We start from the raw sequence: 16,733 nt of genomic DNA on the forward strand, positions 1-16,733 counted from the left end.
ACCAAGTAAAATGAAAGAAATAATGCAGAAAATAATGTAATACAAATTTTACATTATTTAAACTTTGCCTTTCAAAAAAGAATCTCATTGTAACTTCTAATTATTTTTCTTTTTTTTTTTAAAGAGAGAGTGAGAGAGGAGAGAGAGAGAGAATTTTTAATATTTATTTTTTAGTTCTCGGCGGACACAACATCTTTGTTGGTATGTGGTGCTGAGGATCGAACCTGGGTCACATGCATACCAGGCAAGCGTGCTACCGCTTGAGCCACATCCCCAGCCCCTCTAATTATTTTTCTAACTAGCTTCCTTCATTTCTCTGTTGACTTTATTTGACACTATTACCCATGAAATTTTCTATAATTCCCTTTTTCATTATGCTATACTGCATCGAGAAATTTACCATAATGAGCATGTGAATAACAAATTTTCAAGTTCTTAACACTTCTGAAAGTGAATTCATTTGGCTTTCACTTTACAGTGCTAAGTGACTGACAGCCCCCCTACTGTAAGACTTCACTAGAAGTGTTTCATGTTTTAGTGTGTTTATTTCATATATAGGAAATATAAATCTATGGATATATAATATATATAAAAGCTCCAAAGATATGGCTTGACTGTTGACGTAGTCTCTAAGCATAAATGTTCTTCTGTTTGATAAAAAAAATAGGACTAAGTACATTCATCATCTCCATTATGTTGACTTAATGTTCTTCAGGATTCAGCAGCCACCTTAGCCCTTAACTCTTCAAATAGAACTTAGCAAGACCATGGGAATCCACAGACACACTGCACAGAAAAAGGAGTGACAGAAAGATGTGAACAGATTAGGTAAATAGAAAAAAATAGAAGGTGACATAGGAAGAAGGAGGACTATACTGGTGATAGACAAAGAAATATATTGGCAACAACTTCCTGATTCAGGGTTATGTATTGGCATGGCTTGTTTTAAATTGTGCCGTAAATACTCACTTTTATTGTAAAGTCATTAAAGAAAAATACAAAGCCTTCCCGTCACAGAGCACAGTTTATTTGTTATATAAGTTAAATGCAAGTAACTGTTAATGCTGCAGCAGGGAGATCTATCTGTCCTCTTTGTTTTCTTCCCTTAAGTAATGGATCTCAGCAGATAGGACATGGATGTGAAGGAAATAGAATGAAGCCAACAATAGTGTATCTTTCTACACTGTACTGAAATATTTTTAATAGTATTGTTTCCTCCCTTTTTTCCAGTAATAAGACTTCAGGAAATGAAAGGCACCGCTTACTCTAATATTCCATTGGTAAATAGTCTTATCTTGAAGGGGAGAAAATGATCAAATTCTAAATTGCATACTTTTTTTGATTGCTTTATTACTAGAATTATTTAACTCTACTAAATACAAGGCAAAGAAATAAAACTGAATTTTCTTTCCATTTTCTTATATCATTTAATTCTCAGAATTTTGCAGCTGGATCCTGTAACTGATTACCCAGCACACTTTTCCAATCAGATTTAACTCTGTAATAAAATTAAGTTAGTTCCTAGAATAGCTAGGAAGTTTCACAGCATTTCTGGACCTTTATCTGTGCTACTAGATGACTTCTAGTCTGAACTTCATAAGAAAAATTGTTTATTGACCTTTAGTGGTAATAGTATCACCCATATATTTAAGTGCCTTAACTTGCTACCACAAAGTCTAAAGTTTTTAACTTTGTACTTTATTTTCCAGAAAGTTAAAGACTACAGTTCACTTCTTCATTGTTAAATTAATGTTTTGGGTGCTGGCTTTTTCTCTTGATTGGAAAAACAGTAAAAACAACAGGCTTGAGCTGAGTGGTCGTGCTTTGTTATCCAGTTCTGTAGTTGACCTTAATGCACCAGAGAGAAAAATGACAGTCAACTAAAGGCTGGAAACAGATGTTATATCTTCTTTCCAGAGCTGGATCTTGGCCATTGATGTTTCAGAAACATGGAAAAGAACCAAGAATTGAACAAATTTAGGGTTGTTGCATATATACCTGGGAAAACTGAAGAGATTGATGAAAAAGGGGTAGAATGAGGAAAGGAACAAGAGCTTCAGAAGGGGACAGAGGTACTTATAATTAAATGCAGCTTTATCCGCCTAGTATGTTTAAAACTGATCTAGCAGTTTCATGGGATTTTTATTCCCATGCTCACTACTCCTAATGCATATCATTCCAGACTAACTTTGCACCTGTATGTTTACTGCTATTTCTAAAAAATAAGCTCAGTTGGACTGAAGCTACTAATTTATTTGTCTTGATAATATCAAACTCTTAACACCTTGCATGTTTATTCATCCTAATCTCTTTTTCTATCCAGCTTATCTACATATAACCCATCCACTTTTTCCTGTTTTAACATTTTTTAACAAAACAAATAATCCATAGCAGTGACCACATTTAATAATCTCTGAAACTGGAAGATTTGAGTCCAAGTTCATTTACATATTTGAGATGGAAATATTAAAAAGAGTAGTAGAATGTGTATATTATTCATTAAGACAGTTAATAAAGCATCCATTTAAATGCTTTCAGGTCAAAGCAGCAGTATAATCCTTTTTAGGTTTTCCTCATATTCTATAACAAGCAGTAGACTGCATGTATTTGCAGATAAGAAAGTTATCTTTTCATCATATGTACTGTATGATGTAGTTCTTTTTTTAACTGACAAGTGAAAACCTTTATGGTATACAATGATGTTTTCATATATGTAGACATTGTAGAATGATTAAGTTAAGCTTATGATATAATATTACCTCTCATACTTTTGTTTTGTAGTGAGAACACTTAAAATCTATCCTCTTAGCAGTTTTCAATAATACATTTTTACTTACTTTATTCACCATATTGTGTAATATTATCTCAAAAACAGATTCTTTCTGCTTAAAATCCTTATATCCTTTACTTAACAATTTTCCAATGATTCCCACTCTCCCTGGTTCACCCACGTTGATGCAAATGACAGAATTTCCTTCTTTATTAAGGTTAAATAGTATTCCATTCTGTGTAGATGTCACATTTTTCTTTCTATCAGTTGATAAACATTTAAGTTGATTCCATTTCTTGGCTATTCTGAATAATCCTGCAACATTGTGACTAACACTGCAGTGAATATAGGAGTGCAGTATCTCCTTGACATACTGATTTCATTTCCTTTGGATATATACCCAGAAGTGGAATTTCTAGAACTTGGTAGTTCTGTTATTAATTTTTTAGGGACATTCATCTCATTTTCTGTTAATGGCTATACTAATTTACAATGTCACCAATATTGTACAAGGGCCTTTTTCTCTACATTCTCACCCCCACTAGTTTTCTCTTGTTTATTGATGCTAGCCATCCTCAAGGTGATAGTCATTATGATTTTAACTTCCATTTCCCTAATGGTTAGTGTTAGTGAGCCCTTTTCATAATCTGCTACCCATTTGTATGTCTTCTTTTAAAAATGTCTTTTCAGTTTCTTGGTTCTTTTTAAATTGTATTCTTTCTTGCTATTTAGTTGTTTGAGTTTCTTATATATTTTGGATATTAACCCCTTATCGGGTATATGGTTAGCAAACATTTTCTCCTGTTTCACAGATTGTCTCATTACCCTGTTAATTTATTTTATTTATTGTGCAGAATCTTTTTCATGTAATGAATTCCCATTGATCTATGTTTGTTTTGTTGCCTGTGCTTTTCAGATCATATCAAAACAACTTTGCTATGATCAGTGTTAATAAGGCTTTTCCCTGCAATTTTTTTTCTAGTAGCTTTGCAGTTTCAGAACTTACATTTAAGTTGTTTAATCCATTCCGAGTTGATTCTTAAGAATGGGGTGAGATAAAGGCCCATTTTTTTGCATGTGGATAATGAGTTTTCCCAGAACTGTAAGTGAACGGATTGTCCTTGTTAAAGATCAACTGACTGTGTGTGTTTGTGGGTGGGGGTTATTTCTAGGTTTTCCTATTCCATTGGTCATTGTGGCTATTTTTAATGTCAGTACCTTACTGTTTTGATTACTCTAGCTTTGTAATGTGTTTTAAAATGAGGGAATGTGATACCTCTAGCTTTGTTCTTTTTACCCATAATTGTGTTGGCTGTTTAGATCTTTTGTGGTTTCATCATTGTTTTAGTTTTCAATGTACAGACTTTCACCTTCTTGATAAAAATTTATCCCTATATATTTTAATTTTTGTGAAATTATAAATGAGATTTTCTTCAGGTAGTTTATTGTTTACCTATAGAAAACACTACTGATTTTTGTGTTGTTTTTGTATCCTTCAACATTAGTGAATTCATTTGTCAGTTTTTATAGTACAGTCTTTAGAGTTTTCTATGGGTAAAATTGCTTTATCAGCAAAGATAGTTAGTTTCACTTCATCCTTTCCTATTAAGATATCATTTATTTCTTTCTCTTACCTCACTGTCACTGTTTTAGTCAACTTTTTCACCACTGTCACCAAAAGACCTGAAGAGAACAATTTTAGAGGAGGAAATTTTTACTTGGTGCTCACAGTTCCTGAGATTCCAGTCCATAGATAGCCAGCTATGTACACTGCTCTATGCCCAAGATGAGGCAGAATATCAGGGCAGAAGGGCAGGGTGGAGGAAACCAAATAGGACGTGGCAATCAAGAAGCAGAGAAAGGGCCTCACTCACTAGGAACATAATATATATCCCAGAGGGTTGCCCCCAATGTTCCACCTTTTCTAGCCACACCTTACCTGCCTACAATTACTACCCAGTTAATCCCTATCAGCAGATTAATGCACCAATTAGGTTAAAGCTCTTATATTGCAATCATTTTACATTATTTAATTTGAATTTTCTTGCATTTTCTAACACATGAACTTTCTGGGAACACCTCATATCTAAACCATAGCACTAACCCAATTGCCCTTCCTACGACTTCTAGTATTATGTTTAAAGAAATTATAAGAATGGGAATCCTTGTCTTGTTCTTGATCTTAGAAAAAAAGCTTTCAATTTTTCACCATTGAATATGATGTTATCTGTGGGTTTGTCATATATGACCTGTATAGTGTTGAGGTACAGTTTATTGTCTACCTAATCTGTTGAGTTTTGTCATAAAAGGACATTAAGTTTTGTCACATACTTTTCCTGCATCTCTTGAGGTGATCATATGCTTTTAATTCTTTACTCTGTTAATATGGTATATCATATTTTTGATTTGTGTTGTGTTGAATCATCATTGAATACCAGGGATAAATCCCACCTGATCATAGTGAATGATCCTTTTAATGTTTTTATTGAATGAATTGACTATTTGAATAATCAAACTAACTTACTTGAAATTTTGAAGACGGGACTTGTGTGATGTGGGAATAGGTATGAATATAGAAAAAAGTCTTCCTTTTCATTGACTCTGCTTGTAGACCAAACATTGTCCTTTCAATATTGGTTATGGATAAGGATTTATGATTCTAAAGATTAGAAATAAAACCCCACAAGTTTGCTGACTTTGTTGACCTCTACTATAGCTGCTGATAGGTGAAAAAAAATCAGCATTGATAAATGTGAGTAAGATGGTTAATACCTCTCCAATTGTTGGCCTTTTTTAATACTAGTTCCAGTGGTTTCATTAAAAATATCTAACAAAATCCTCCATAGAGCCTGCTTTGTGTTAAGTCAAATGGTTTTCCTTCATGGCTGTTCTTGTCAGCTTTTATGAGCGGGAAAGCAAGATTTGATCTTAGAAAAAAAGCTTTCAGTTTTTCACCATTGAATGTGATGTTAACTGTGAGTTTGTCATAAATTGCCTGTATAGTTTTGAGGTACCGTTTATTGTGTACCTAATATGTTGAGACTAATTGCAAGGTTTGATTTGCATATTGTTTAAAAAATGAAAAATATGTTAGAAGTTTCAAATTGTATTCTGATCCCCTTTTATTTTATTTTGTTTTTAAATGGTTTTACTTAACATATTTGGAATTTAAAAGCCTAAATATAAACATTAGGGTTTTTTGCATTAAATGAACTGATTGTATACTATTTACAGAGTTCCAGGGTAAGCTCTGAGTGATATAAAAGTAAATGCCATTTGATTTTTTTTTCATACTTTGAGGTATGAATAATAAATTATATATTATGTAGAACCATGGTGAAACAATTAATTGAGAAAAATGCTATTCTTCTCCAAATAAAATCTCTCACCTTTCCCTTATGAAAGAATAATTCAGCTGAGTGCAGTGGCATATACCTGTAATCCCAGTGGCTTGGGAGACTGAGATAGGAGGATTGAAAGTTTAGAGCCAGTCTCAGCAACTTATCAAGGTCCTAAGCAACTTGGTGAGACCCTGTCTCAAAATTTAAAAAATAATAAAAAGGGCTGGGGAAGTAGCTCAGTGGTTAAGCACACCTGGGTTAAATCCAGTAACAACAACAACAACAAAAGACTAATTTGGAAGTCTAGCCAAAAAAAAAAAATTTCAATAAAATACTTAAGAAATAATAGTGTTAAATTCAAATGTCATTCATCGAGCATTTTGTGAGTTACCATAGCTTGAATAATGTATCAGTTTAACACTTTTGCTTGTATCATTGCTTTTAACACAGATAAATGTGAACTGTGGGTGAATGAAGTAGTAGGAAAACATGTACAATATAAGTTTAACATCTACATTATATGAAGATCTGAATATCAGTAGCAAAAGATAATACAATTTTTAAAATTAAAGTATATGAATATACAATTTATAGAGAAGGAATTCTAACTGCCCAGCAGATGATATTCATACTTACTCTCAGGGAAATGCAGACTAAATACAAATTTGCTTCCTCATTTCACCTATCAGATTGGCAAAAAAATTAAACTTTAATAAATATTGGAAGAAGCAAGCACATTGAACTATTGATAGCTTAAAATTGTAGTATTTTCAGGTAGGCATGGTAGTGCACATCTGTAAGCCTAGCAGCTTGGGATACTGAGGCAAGAGGATTGCAAGTTCAAAGCCAGTCTCAGCAAAAGTGAGGCACTAAACAACTTAGACCCTGTCTCAAAATAAAAAATATTAAAAAGGGCTGCCAATGTGGCTCACTGTGTTCAGTCCTGGTACAAATTAAAAAAAAAAAAAAAAAAGTTTTACTATTTTCAGAGGACAGATTGATAGGAAATCTTTTAGAATCCAAATATCTAAAAAGTTCTTTATCTTTTAACCAGCATTAAATTCCTACAAGAATTTTCATACATGCACCTAAAGTTGAAATAAAAGCATAGCCACTGAAGTGTTGTTTGTAATAGCAAAGTACAATATGAACAATGTAATTATGTGTCAGTGAGCAAATATTTATAAATTTTGTACACTGGAATATCATGCAGCTGTCAAAGTAAGGTAAATATATGGGTCCTGTATAACACAGTTGCTAGATACAATGTTAAATAAAAGGACCATGTTGCAAATATATTTAAAAATATTTGTGAAGTATAGTGCATTTTAATGTAGGTTTCTAAAATGCATAGAATCTAGAAAGATAATTGTCAGATCCTTAATAGTGTTTAAAGAAAGTTACACATAAAAAATATTTTATCCTGTAAATTTCTGTTTGCTTATTTGCTCAATAATACATATTGCTTTATTGTAACTTATAAAAAATGATCCAAAAAGTGCTTGTAATATATTTAGCAAAACAGATAGAAATCAGGTTTTTATCTTAACTGCTATTCAGTTTTGTTACTATGGTATGTGTTCCATGTTGTTTCTGTGTTGTCAACAGCATTTTCATTTAACAACAAATTATGAGTTCATATTTTAAAAAATAGGCAGTGATTTTTTAATGTACCATCTTAAAATTTGAACCAACATTTTTATGATAATTTATAATGTAAATGTCAACTAGTCTAAAATATGAAATCTTTCACCTTGAGGGGAGTTAACGGAACACATTAGCCTAGCATAAAGACTATGCATTTTGCCGGCTTTGTTTTCAAAAGTTGTGCAGGGTGTGCATAATCAAACCAAGAGCCATAGATACATACAGTCCACAGCTTCTTTCTTTATTGTTCTCTCTTTCAGTGACCACTTTTTGTCCATTTGGAAAGAAGAGGGTATAAGTTCATTTCACTTCTTGTGTAGCTCTCTGCCAAGCAGAACTTTTAATTTCTAAGCTTTCTTATCATTCTTCTTTTATAATGAGAAGTAACTAGCCTGGGCTCAAGTGGTTGAGAACTATTGCACTTGGAAGGAATTACTGAGAGCTACCACTGAACCCAGTAAACTTCCATAAAAAGAGAATGTATTAGTCTTTTCCTACAAGGATTTAACACACCAGTTTGGAATGTTGCTTATAAAAAATTATTTTTTGTATATCTAGAGAAATAAATGTAAAATTGTGATTTTAGCATGAAGATTTTAAAACATTTTCCATGATTCTATCTTGCCAACTTAAAATTAGTAGAACTTTAAAACTTTAAACATACACGCACACACACACATAAATTTTTTCAACATATGTGTAGGTACATTTATTTATTTATTTATTTATTTATTTATTTATTTATTGGCCTTTAAGTATTTTTCCATTCGAAAACATATTGAGGCTTGGTTCAATGGCACTCAACTGTAATCTCAGCAGCTCAGGAGGTTGAGGCAGGAGGTTCATGAGTTCAAAGCCAACCTCAGCAGTTAGTGAGGCACTAAGCAACTCAGTGAGATCCTGTCTCTAAATAAAATACAAAATAGGACTAGGGATGTGACTCAGTAGCCAAGTGCCCCTGGGTTCAATCCCCTGTACTCAAAAAAAAAAAAAAAAAAAAAATGAAGGTATTTAGGAGAGGGCTAATGTTGCTATGGAAATATGTTTGCTTCTTTTTGGTTACATCTGCCCCCCTATGGTATATTCTAGGTCATAGTCTTGTATTATGATTTCAAAAAGATAAAAATTATTGAGTGTTTATTCTTTGCCAGGTGTTAGGCTGAAAACTGTGTGTGGTTTTTCATGGAATTGTCAAACCAGTTTTGGAAATAGATAAAATTATCATCCTTGTCAGATAAGGAAAAGAAGGTTTAGGAAGGTTAGAACCCATATAACTTGTGGGTTGAAACTTAGATATGCCTAATTTGAAACCCCATGCCTTTAATCTTTGTCAAACTCTAAGAGGAAAACTTTCTCAGAACTATAGAAACACTTGTAGTTTCATCCTATTCTTATTTGTCTACTTTTAATCATTTTTTTCTCATTTTTATCTTTTTATGGTAGAATGGTTATGAAAGATGCAAAAAAGCACTTTTACATGGTTAACTTTGTATGAATTTGCTTCAGTTTAAGTAAACATAATTTGTATCTCTCTTTTTATGCTTGTTCATGCAAGAAAATATTCTTTCTTTGTTGGCTTCTTCCCTGTTTGCTAGCTAGCATTAGAATTTGGATTTCTTATATTTGTAACAGTTCTAATCCATAATATCTGGAATAAGAGACTTAAGTGAAGAACATTTTTAATATAAACTGTTTATCTAATGTGGCAAAATTTTATAACTCTAAAACCAAATTGCCTAACTAAAAAATCTTACTAAAATATCTTTAGTGTCATATCACTGCATGACTCTCTGGTGTGCCTTTATATTCAGTTCTCTCTGGATGTAAATTTCATGACTTCTACAATTTGAAACTAAAGAAAATTTCCAGCAAACACAAAATAAAAAATAGTAAACATATGTACCTGTTTTGGTTTTGATACATACATAGTTTTGCAAATAAACAGTATTTTTTATGATTTTCCTTTCTATTCTTTTAACTAGATTTTATTTGATTGTGATGTGTTTTCTTATTTTTATTCAAAGGGCAGCCATTCTACAAAAGTGGAAGCTGTGGTCAGAACTCTGATGAAAATACAGCTTAGAGACCCAGGAGCTAAAGCACTTGTTTTCTCCACGGTATAATCAACATTTTCACCCTCAATATTAACTCAGACTGGTTTTCTTTTTCTGATCCATTTATATCTGAAAACTAATGTGTAATGTCTAATATAATTTAGTTAAGATTTAGTTTTATTGTTAGACTTTTTTTCCCCATATCCTTAAGGTAGAATTGTTTCTAGAGAAATCTGATGCTTCTTCACAGTGCCATTCTTATAATAACATTTTATGATTTTATGTTAATTTCATTTGGAGATTTTCTTATTTGAACATTTTAAAAATTGAAACCCATAATCTTGAAAATCTTATTTCACAAATTAAGAAAAAGCAAATTAAAGTAATCTACAGACTATAAAGTTCTAGTTTTTATTTTTGGGAAATTTTCATTTTGAGGAGATAAGTAATTACATCCATTAAACATTCCATATTTATTTTCTGTTATTTATCTTAATTAATTTTTAGAGACCCTTGTGTTTTTTATCCTTTCAGCCAGCATTTTATACAAAAAAAGTGTGTTTGTACATATATATATAACATATATATAGTTTAATTTCATGATAGAACTAAATAATATTAATGGTAGTGCACTTGAAGATTTTGTTTTTGATCACTTTGAGGTATAAAAGTTACTGTGCTTTAATCCTCTCTCAGATCCTCTTTGAAAGCTCCGTGTAAATACCAATTTTCATACGTTTCCTGTGTTTCAGTGGCAAGATGTATTAGATATTATTTCAAAAGCTCTCACTGACAACAACATAGAATTTGCACAAATCAGTCGTGTGAAGACATTTCAGGTATGTCAAGATGTTACTCCTGCTTTTAAAAAGTACATTCAGTTGTAAACTAAAGTTGCTATTAAATTACTAACATTTTTTGTCATATGTCATATAAGTTTCATAAGCAGATTTGAGGTTTGATTAATTATGAATTAGAATTTTAAAGCAAAGTAGAGAAAATAAAGGTATTTTATGTCTCTTCACTGTCTATTTTCAGTTATACTCCTCAAAGGATCTCTGTATAGATCTTCTTACTTGAAGTCCTTTCTTTAATATGGGAAAAGATTGCCTATGATATGCCTTTTGAATGGGGCCTTATGCCCTGGAATTAATTTTTGCAGATTCTATATCAGGCAAAACTACATATGGTTAACATTGTCCTGATATCACACTTAGCACAATGACATACCTCGAGATACACACATACACAAAACCAAATGAAAATTTATTAGATTCATGCCTCTGTTTCACATTCACTCTTGCATATTTTTTACTTTCCTTCTCTCTTTTTCCTATAAACTCATACAGTTTAATTTACATACATTACATTCTTTATCTTGTGATTCCACTATATTTTGTAAAGAACAAGAAAGGTTACATGATGCTTTTCCTTATAAGTAGATAAGCAACAAGTTTCTATTTCCTAAAATTGGTGATTTTACATTTAAATTTGTTAGTTCTTAAGTGTCATAGTGACCTAATGGATACCATTAGCATTTTTAACTGAGCTATAACATACTGCTCTTATTTTACCTGATCCAGCTAAAATTAAAATGTACCTTTCTTTTTTAGGAGAACCTTTCAGCATTTAAACGTGATCCCCAAATCAATATTTTGCTGCTGCCTCTGCATACAGGTTCTAATGGATTAACTATCATTGAAGCAACTCATGTTCTTTTGGTGGAGCCCATATTGAACCCTGCCCATGAGCTTCAGGCCATAGGGAGGGTGCACCGAATTGGACAGACAAAGTAAGAACTAAAATTAGTTTCAATCACTTTGCCTCAGGTCTCAGATACCAAAGCGGCATTTAAATTCTTCATTTATGTTCATTATAGCCTAATTATTTTTAATCACAGATTGAGTATCTCTTATTTGAAAATGTATGATACCACAAGTATTTCAGATTTTTTTAAGATTTAGGAATATTTCCATATACATAATGAGATTTCTTAGGGATAGGACCTAAGTCTAAACATGAAATTCATTTATATTTCACCTCATATACATAGTATAAAGGTGATTTTATATGCTATGTATAGTATGCCTGGGTTTTAACTACAATCCATCACTGAGGTCAGGTGTAGAAATTTACACTTAAAGTACCATGTCTGTGTAAGAAGTTTTGGATTTTTTGATTAGCATTGCTCAGCCTGTATTTCCTTATTTTATTATTAAGCATTACTGTGTGACCAAAGGATATGAAATTTCCAACCATTCTTCCTTCAAGCAGCAACCCCTGAATTCTAGATTTCTTTCATCCCTCCAACAGAAACCTGGTCATTTCATTTAAAAAGCTTATTTATTAGGAATACATAACAACAGCTGCAGTGTTGAAGGTATCCATCTTGACTTTGAGATGAATTGATTTTTGATTGTCTAAATTAGCCTATGTTTAAGAGAAGACACAACTCATGCATGACTGAAAACAGATGGCTCCTTTTTAAATTCTTACCCTAAGACAAGACATCACCCTGGTTCAACTCAAAGATAATTACATTTAGTTTCGGACCCAAAACAAATCTAATAGGAAATATCATGTGGTTGGTATGTATTACATCTTCTCAAATATCAGAATGAATGTTTATGTTTGATAAGGCCTCCTAGATAAACTTCTGGATATTACATGTATTGAATGTTTAAAAAAATACATATCCTTACCAAGAACTCATTGAATAATAAGTATTTACCGAGTAACTAATGTTACATCAGACCCCTGAGGAGCCTGCCTTCAGTCTTCTATAACTTCCTCCTCTGCTGATGATGATCTTAGTCAGATTAGAAGTCCGTCATCAGCTAGAACAATCTGCCTACATCAATCCCCACATACTTCATTCAATAGACTTTAAATTTTTTATTTTTTGGTAGTGGACTTAAACTCAGGGCACTTTACCATGAAGATACAAACTTCCAAGTCCCTGGGATTGCAAGCATACACCATCAAACCCAGCTATTTAGTAGATTTTTATTGAGCACTTTCTATTTGCCAAGCACTGTCTAACACTTGAGATGCCCTAATGAAACTTATATTCTAGTTGTAAAGGGCTTAGGAGTTGGTTGAGAGACAACTGGTAAACAATAAGCATAATAAGTAAACGTATACTGTGTTAGGACCAAGAAAAGTAGAGCAGGGTAAGGAAGATTAAGTGCTTCATTAGAAGATAGCATTTGAGTAAAGACTTAAAAGAAATGAGAAAGTTCATTATGCAGATATATTTAGGAAGAATTTTCAGGCAGAAAGCATACTCTGTGAAGACTGTGTCGGGAGTGTGCCTTATATGCTTGGGGAATATCAAGGAGTAAAGTTGCTGAAGTAGCCAGGCAGAGAGAAGTAGGAGGTGAAGTCAGAAGGCTTGTGGGGAAGAGAATATTGGGCCCAGGAGGCCACTATAAGGACCTTACTTTTACCCTTTGTTAGATAGAGAGCTATTGGATGGCTTTGAACAGAAGAGTGACATGATCTAACTTAAGATTTGAAAGAATCATTCCAAGTGCTATATTCAGACCAGGGGAGAAGTGGGGAAAGCAGTAGAGATCATTGCAGTAATCCTGGTGACAGTCAAAGGTGTCCTGACCATGGTGGCAGCAGTGCATGTGGTCAGGCTTTGGTTATATTTTGAGAGTAGAACTGATGGTATTTGTGGACATGCTGTAGATGGGAAGTGAGAAAGTCAAGTGTAACACCATGGACTTTGGCCTAGACAATCAGAAGGATGAAAAGCCTTCTGCTAAGTTTGGGAAGACTATTGGGGTAGAGCAGGTTTGATAGGGGAAGAAGAGAAGTCTACTTTAGATTTAAGTTTTGAGATTTTTATTAAACATCCAAGTGGAGATTTCTATTCTATTCTTGGATATACAGGTCCAGAATTTGAAAGACAAGTCTGAACTAGAGATACATATTTGGAAATCAACAGTATATAGTGGTATTTTTAAGTCATGAGACTGATTAGGAGTACCTAGGGAGTGAATATAGAGAAGAGGACCACAAACTTTGGCAAACCAAAGTTAAAAGGCTCTAGTAGAAGGAAAGGCAGGGACCAGCAAAGGCAACAGGTAAAAATCAAACCTAGGAAAAGAACAAGATCAGCTCTCATAGGTTTTCAAAATGTCAAGTAAGATAAGGAATCTTGTCATTGGGGTTTGATCATTAGTTTTAGCAAGATGGAGATCAAAAGTTTCAGTGTAGTAGTATAGGTGACTGCCTATAAAGAAGAATGGGATTTTTGTGTTATTTTAATTTGACAAGCACTTGTATATCTTGCCCATGGTCACATTGCTTGGAAAAAAATGGTGGCAGATGTAGGCACAGCACTTCTGCCTCAGATCATGCTTCTCCCACAGATCATGCTTTCACTACAACAACGCTGCTTCTATGTATCTTGTAGGACTATGATTTTGAAGAGTTTTGCTACAGTAAAGAGCAGAGAAAAGGAAGAGAATGAAAACAAGGGATTTTTTTTCTTTTCCTTTTGAATGAGAGAAATAATAGAATACTTTTACTAGGGATAGAAAAACTAGGCAAGCAAGAGATAGGAAAGAATGTTGGATCAATGTCCGTAAGTAGACAAGAGGATAACAGGAGCAAACACTGAAGGCTGGACAAGGGTCTTACATAGAAGCATGGATAGTCATCTCTAACAATAGACAGGAAGGTGCAGGGTATGCCTGTCCTTTAATTATAGGGAAGAAGTGTCCCTTTTCTTCCAAAAGCCAGGCCCTCATTCTGGATCCCATTTCTTTTCATATTTTTAAGGATTTTTTTCTTGTTATGTATCACCATCTAAATATGTCATAATATTATTCATCTTTTAAAAAATAAAAAACTGTCCTCTACATTCTACCTCTACCTCTTTAATCTCCCTTTTTTTTTTTTTTTACCCTATTTAACTTTTTGTCCCTAATATTACTGAAATGAGGCTCATAACATTATTGACAACCTCCTCCTTGCTCTGAGATGAATTCTTCCAGTCCTGGGGCTTTCAGTAGCATTTATTCGTAGATGAATGACTTTTAAACTTATAGTCTTCAACCCAGAAATGCCCCCTTTTAACTTGTGGTTCAGCTTTGCCCCTTTTAACTTGTGGTTCAACTTTATATATTTAGTTCTCAGTACATGTCCCTATGTACTCTATACCTCCCCTAGGATCCCTGTCTAATAGGTCTCTCAAGATTAACAAGAACAAAACAAAATGCACTCCCATCCACCAGCCTTCCTCTTCTTGTAACGTGGTACTGTAATCCAGTTATTTGGACAAAAAACTCTAGGTCTCTTATGTATTTCTCTCTTCATATTTCATGCAAATTATGATTTAAGTCTTGTCAACTTTATCAAAGGATATTCTAAGTCTACTGACTGTTTACTATCTCCACTGATAAAACCATAGTACAGCCACCCTCTCTTACCATCCATCCTATCTGAAAGACTACAGAACTTCTTAACTGGCTTCTCTGCCTCCATAGCAGCCAAAGGGATTTCTACAGTACAGTCTAATGTAAATCAAAGCATACATTAAACCCTCTGAGCACTTCCCATCATACACACAATAAAATCTAGTTCCTGGTAATATCTGGCGAGACCCAGTATGCTCTAGCCTCTTACATGCTTCTCCAACCTCATTTCCACCTCTGCCCCCCCATTTATAATATATTTTGGCCATGCTAGGCTTCTCTTGGTCCCTTGAGTATTTTAAGATTTTTCCAAACATTCTCTTCCCTAGGACTAAGCATGTATACATCATTTCTTCTATTCTCTTCTTCTTCCTCCTTTGCTTACTGGCCTCATTCCCAGAGATCAATAGTTGGTATATTCATTGCTGAACTGCTCCCTACCCACCCACACATACCCAGCACATTGATGAGTACCTGCCACAAGTGGGCACCAACTGACCAGAGAATATAGCATGTGATATATAAAGTCAGTTTCTACTGATTATTTTTAAGATGTTTTTAAACTTACAATTGTTATGTACCTTCTAGACCTACTATTGTACACAGATTCTTAATTAAAGCAACAATAGAAGAAAGAATGCAGGCAATGCTGAAAACTGCTGAAAGAAGGTAAGTAACAATTTAAGTAGATGGGGGAAATTTTCCTGTTTATTGAGTATGTGTTTGGAATGTCTTCACTTAGATGACAATAAAAGATGTAAACATATTATTTTTAGAGCAAGAAATAACAGTTTACATTCAGTATTCCCCAATCAATTCTTTTGGACATTTTGTATTTGGTTCATTTTATTAGTAGGTTGTCATTTCTAAAAATATTTAAACCATGTGACTTTTGTTTGTCACATTGGATTACTTTTTAAATGAAATAATCATTATGTCTTGTTTAAGCAAGACTTAATCTGATCTATGTAAAACTAAATTTGTTTTACACAGATACTTGTAAGATACTATCTCATACTTGTTGGTCACATGCAGATAGGAATATCTGAATTCAAAAACTTGGCTACTGATAATGTTTTGAAAGCATTAAACTTCCTAGTATTTATACCTTAATTTTTCTTTTAATCCATTCTAAAACAAACCAATACCCTTGTAATTCCTGTGAAGTAGGTAGGATTGAAAGACACCCAAGAAGAAGTATTACATTTTAGAATGGATTGTTTCCCTAAAGGTACTTTGCATAGCAAATAAACTGCTTGAACCAGAAAAATTCTTCAATCAGTGGTGTTTGAAAAGGGAGGAGACTAGCTACCCTAAAGATTTTATACCTAAAACACAAATGCTTTTTATTGTTTCCATGTATTCCATGTATGACAGAATTCAGTGATTTCCATATAAGCTGCCTAAATAAAATAGTAGTTGGAAGAACTGTTGAAATTTTCTTTAAACAAATTAGCTTTAGATGGTAAGAATGTAATTTGTAAGGTTAAAG

At 33.1% G+C, this 16,733-nt stretch overlaps 1 protein-coding gene across 2 annotated transcripts in view; it reads left to right on the forward strand.

Moving 5' to 3' along the window:
- Shprh (SNF2 histone linker PHD RING helicase) overlaps positions 1 to 16,733 on the forward strand; it is a 94,245-nt gene that overhangs the window by 58,467 nt on the left and 19,045 nt on the right. For both annotated transcript variants that reach the window (XM_078018954.1, XM_078018953.1), the window contains 4 exons: positions 9,783 to 9,875; positions 10,565 to 10,651; positions 11,426 to 11,604; positions 15,830 to 15,910. In XM_078018954.1, coding sequence (XP_077875080.1) covers positions 9,783 to 9,875; positions 10,565 to 10,651; positions 11,426 to 11,604; positions 15,830 to 15,910 — 440 coding nt within the window. The remainder of the gene's footprint in view (positions 1 to 9,782; positions 9,876 to 10,564; positions 10,652 to 11,425; positions 11,605 to 15,829; positions 15,911 to 16,733) is intronic.

This window comes from Ictidomys tridecemlineatus, chromosome 8 (genome assembly GCF_052094955.1).
Source record: "Ictidomys tridecemlineatus isolate mIctTri1 chromosome 8, mIctTri1.hap1, whole genome shotgun sequence".
NCBI classification, from domain to species: Eukaryota; Metazoa; Chordata; class Mammalia; order Rodentia; family Sciuridae; genus Ictidomys; species Ictidomys tridecemlineatus.